The sequence below is a fragment of the Carlito syrichta genome, unplaced genomic scaffold (assembly GCF_000164805.1).
Source record: "Carlito syrichta isolate Samal-C Ts95f unplaced genomic scaffold, Tarsius_syrichta-2.0.1 Scaffold303338, whole genome shotgun sequence".
Taxonomy (NCBI): Eukaryota; Metazoa; Chordata; class Mammalia; order Primates; family Tarsiidae; genus Carlito; species Carlito syrichta.
In genome coordinates, this window is record NW_007247434.1 from 161082 (window position 1) to 166415 (window position 5334).

General features: G+C 40.9%; 1 protein-coding gene across 1 annotated transcript; it reads right to left on the bottom strand.

Annotated features, from left to right (window-relative positions):
* Window positions 1-2650: 2650 nt before the first annotated feature.
* MYF5 (myogenic factor 5) lies at window positions 2651-5334 on the bottom strand. The gene is made up of 3 exons (XM_008058429.2): window positions 4705-5334; window positions 3832-3907; window positions 2651-3450 (listed from the first exon to the last, which is right to left on the bottom strand). Exons 1-3 carry the CDS (start codon window positions 5203-5205, stop codon window positions 3260-3262), a joined length of 768 nt encoding a protein of 255 aa, XP_008056620.1. The 5' UTR covers window positions 5206-5334; the 3' UTR covers window positions 2651-3259.

The following is a 5334-nucleotide window of genomic DNA, read 5'->3' on the forward strand; positions in this document are numbered from 1 at the left end:
AGCCCAGCAGGTCGAGGTTGCAGTGGCTGGGAGTGGCCACTGCACTCCAGTCTGGGTGACAGAGTGACTCCAACTCAAAAAAAAATAAAGAAAGAAAAAGAAAAGAAAGAAAATATTTACCATCTGATGCTTTGAAGAAAAAATCTTCTGGTCTCTGACACAGACTCTAGAGTCAAATTACCTAACTCCAAATTCTAGATCTAGGACTTACTAGCTGTTTAGACAAATTATCTCCCTGCTCTCTGTCTCCATTTCCGCATCTTTAAAATGGGCATGATATTCCTTATTTCAACATATGTTTGTGAGGATTAGATGATTTTTTTTTTTTTTTTTTTTTTTTTTTTGAGTTGGAGTCTCACTCTGTCGCCCAGACTGTCACCCAGACTGAAGTGCAGTGGCCGCTGCCGGCCACCACAGCCTCGACCTGCTGGGCTCCGGCGATCCTTCCGCCTCAGCCTTCTGAGTAGCCAGAATTACAGGCGCATGCTACCACGCCCGGCTGATTTTTTGATTTATTGTAGAGATGAGGTCTCGCTGCCCAGGCGGGTCTCGAACCCACGGCTCAAACAATCCACTCACCTCAGCCTCCTAAAGGGGTTGCATGTTTTCTACCAGCTGAGGTAAAGTGGTAGAAAAACCTGCAGAGGGTTTATAAGCAACACAATCCTATCCTTACTTGCATCTTTTGTCAGTTCTACTTTTTCTGCCTACTTTCTTTAAGAAAAGAAAACTTTTCAGGGTCTGAACTCTTAGAGAACCAATTTCCAAGGGCTGCGTATCCAAAATGAAGTATTTATGACTGCAAATGATGTGGTGTGCTGAAAAAACATCAGACTTCAATGTTAGTACATTGGAAATGGGATTAATTAAGCACCCTGGCATGGAGACTATTGCTTTTAATTATATATTGATCATCACTTGTTTTAAATCCAGATCACTGGAAAGGCTTAACTACTTTGAGCCATTTTAATATTCACTGAAAATGTTAAGTACACTTGTAAAGTTATAGAAGTAACTGGGATTTGGTAAGAAAAATTAATTTTTATTCACTTAAGTTAAAAACTTCATTATATTTTCTACTTTGTGTGATTAAATGAAACAAAATATGGTAATGTGCTTAAAATTGAGCTTACATCAACATCTCAAAAGTGGGAGTGTGGGACGAGGAGCAGGGATGAAACATCACCCATCAGGTACAATGTACGCACACAGATAGGCGGTGTGGGTACATCTAAAGATGAGCTTCTTCACCACTATACAATGTATCTATGTGACCAAAAATCATTTGTACTCCTCTAAAGCTACTGAAAATTAAAAAAAAATTGAACATAAAAATTGAACATAAAATATCGTTTTCCCCCTTTCTGATTCTACTAAAAACAATACATCTTCAAACTCTCCAGAAAAATATATAAAGGAGAAAACGTACCTAGCAGTGTCTGACAAAAGTGAATAACTCAAACTTATGTTGGAAATATATATATATATATATATATATATATATAAATTCTATCATGCCCTCTTGAATTCTCTTCACCTAAAATCTTCACACTCCCAAATTGTGAAGATCTTAACTGTGAGCTAAAAGTTTGCACCCTTTATAAGTTCATGATGCTAACAGATAGTGGCCACAATAATTTTTTTAAAACTCAACACTTCTCCCTCCATTATAGCATAATTCTCATTCTTTGAGACTCATGACCTCACAAGCGCACAGCCATGCATGCACGTACACACGCACAAATCACGTAAGAGAGAAGGGCAAACCTTTCTGAGAACAGTAGCATTGCCATGCTCTAGCAAGGAGTTTATATGCTTTGATGAATATATGTAACCACAAACCCTTAGTAATTTTAAACTGACGTACAAATTAGAGGATAAAACAATTATCTACATTTGTCCTCTGTGAACAGTTATGCTCGATGCTTTAGGGATATCTTCTATTTATCTCTCTCAGTGGTAAACTTGTGAGAATTATCCCAATGATGATCTCAACTGAATTTTCCACTTGATTGTTCATTTTTTCATGTCAGTTCTTTCTGGAGATTTAAAGTGAGGAACACTGAGTCACATATCCATTTCACACACACATGCATGTATATGAGAAGGACAATTGCAATGTGTTTCACTTTACTATAATTTGTGTGCATTTGCTTATGCTGGCACTCCAATAATGCAAAAAAAAAGCCCAATACTTTTAAATATTTTATTGACAATATTAGTATATAGTGTTAAGCTATTTTTAGGCAGACAGAAAAAGTGGATATGAATTAAATCGTGATATCTAATGTACTATCAGTGTTAAAATGACTTAATGCTGTACAGTCTTTTTGTTTAAAATTTGCGATGGTCCTGGAATTATCTGCCTTCCCTTCATAAACACATCACTTGACATTATATGGCATAGTACTAATATAAAGAAAAATTTTCATTTAGCAGTTTCCTTTGAAACATGTTAAAAATGGAAATATGACATTTTCATCTGTGACATCAACAGGACCCAAACTGCATCTATGGGAATGGTAAATATTCTGATTTATCTCCATAGCCAGCTGTTTAAATATTTCCAGCTCAGCCTTAAAGATTCATGTCAATGATGAGTCATTCCAGTAGGAGAATTGTTTTAAAAAGTAATGAAACAAAATATTTCTTGTAGTAAACAATTTTATTTATGGTGGAATTTCCAAAATTTCTTATATCTTGAAATTATCCACAAAGTCGTATTTTGTGCTTACATTTAAAAGATTCATTTCTTATAAGAAAAAATAAAAATATATACCATAAAGCAGTACTGTTATATTTTTATTTAATATGATATAACGAAAGGATTAAAGAGAAAGCAAAAGTTAAATATATTTAAAATTCCTTTTAAGTGATTCCCAGCTATTTTACTGTCTTAAAGAAAAAAATAATAAAGATCTAAACACCACAGATAATATTTTGATGAGTCATATTTATAAAAATATATATATATATAAGTTAAGCATTGCAACAAACTACCTTCAATGATTTTCCTATAGAAATAATATTATCGGAACTATGTATCTAAAGCAAAGAAGAATAAAGGAGAAAGTATTAATTGCAATAGTGACTTTTTAGTTAAATACACATTCTTATAAAGTGGCAAGATAACATTTACAAATTTACAACTGAAAAGAAATCTTTATATACAGGTTGTTTTGGTTTTGGATTTTGAGAGCCTTCTTCTTCCTGTGTAATAGGCCCTCCTGGTGGAAGTGATCTGGACTAAGTAATTAGTTCATAGTACATGATAGATAAGCCTGGAACTAGAGGCCCCTGGAGTTGCAGGCTGTGAATCAGTGCTGGTAACTGGGGAGAGAGAGGCCGGGTCCTGGAGAGGTAACCCAGGTTGCTCTGAGGAGGTGATCCGGTCCACTATGCTGGATAGGCAATCCAAGCTGGACAAGGAGCTTTTATCTGTGGCATATACTAAAGATACAAGGAGAAAAGCATTTAAAAAAATTATCTCTGGATAGACAGACTTGCTTCGGTTGCCCCTTAAACTAGGTCAGCTCCTCTGACACCCAGAGGTCAGGTGGTCACAGAAAGCCTAAGGTAGAAATTTGCAACAAATAGCTGGCAATTCTTAGGGGTGGAGGTGGAAGATGGGGGGAAGTCCCATGGTAATATTGCACGCAAAATTGTGTGCATGTATGTGTCTGTCTGGGGGATTTGTTTATTTTGCTCTGCCAAATCCTTCCCATAAGAACCGTCACTTCCATTCCCTTTCCCGATACTACCTGGAAGAACAGACTCTGCTTTGATAGGTTGAGAAGGTCTTTAAACTCCTCTGAAATGATCAATTCTTACCATTTGGTACATCAGGACAGTAGACGCTGTCAAAACTACTGCTTTTTCTGGACCATATGGGACTGTTACATTCAGGCTACAATACAAGAAACAAAAGTAGTTTATTTTTAGGTCTTGGCAAAAGATGTTCTGTTCTAAAGTGAGGCAGTCCTTGCCCACCAGCTCCATAAACTGACCACTCTCAATCATCTTCGTTGCCTTAATTTAGGAAGGGTTCGCCCTCTCCAAATTCCCAGGGCACCGAGGTCAGTCTGTGCTTGAAGAAGGGGAGTGCTGTAGCAAAGGCAAGAGGGGGTGGAATTCAGCAGCAATGTGCATTGGGTTAACCATGCAAAATGGATTGGAGTAGAAGGAAGCCACACTAATTCGGGAAAGAACACTTTCCCAGGGCGAAAACACATTAAAACCTGGCAGCGTGGGAGCAAACGCCCTCTAAAAAGAATGCATCAACATTTTCTTTCAGCCAGGCCTCAGCACAGCAGGAACTAGACGCTTTAATGCAGGTATTTCTTTCCATTTGTTCATTAAGTCATAAAGGGTGCTTATAGATATTAGCACATGTCAAAATCCACCAGCAGTTGTGTTGAAAATAAACTGAGTATTGGAGAAAACATCAGATTGATTATCCAGTAGCCACCCACCTCATATGACGACCCTCTACTATGAGGTACACCTACAACCTGGTAGGAAATCAGACTAAGATCTTGTACAGCAGACATCTGTTTTCTGGAATCTTTGAGGGTGAGCACCTCTCTTAAAGCAACTCAACAACTACTTCCAGTCCACTCCTCCCACTACACCTGGCTTAAACGAGGTGTAGAGGTTTTAAGGGCAGGCGGGGGTGGCCTAGTGGGTACCAGAGGTGATCCTTACCATGCCATCGGAACAGCTGGAGGTGGGGCTGGTGGGCTCGGAGCAGCTCTGTCCCGGCAGGCTGTAGTAGTTCTCCACCTGCTCCCTCAGCAGCTCCTGCAGGCTCTCGATGTAGCGGATGGCGTTCCTGAGAATCTCCACCTTAGGCAGCCTCTGATTGGGGTTGGTCGTGGTGCACCTCTTGAGTGTCTCGAAAGCCTGGTTGACCTTCTTCAGGCGCCTCCGCTCGCGCATGGTGGCCGCCTTCCGCCGATCCATGGTGGTGGACTTCCTCTTGCACGCTTTGCAGGCCCACATGAGGCAGTGGCCAGCCTGGTGGTGGCCGGTAGGGGCTCGCACGTGCTCGTCCTCGTCGGAGCCCTGCAGCTCGGCTTTGTGCGCCCCGAAGGCAGCCACCCGGGGCTCGAACTCGTCCCCGAAGTCCCCCTCGGGGGACGGGATGCAGGAGCCGTCGTAAAAGTACTCAGAAGGTGAGAACTGGCAGCCGTCCATCATGTCCATCCTGCGGAGACGGCAGGCGGCGCACCTGGACGGCAGCGAGAGGGATGGGGAGACGCGCGAGCCTGGCGCCGCAGCTGGGGCAGACCCCCGGGCGCAGCTCCCTGGCCGCTTTCTGCGGTAATTAACAAG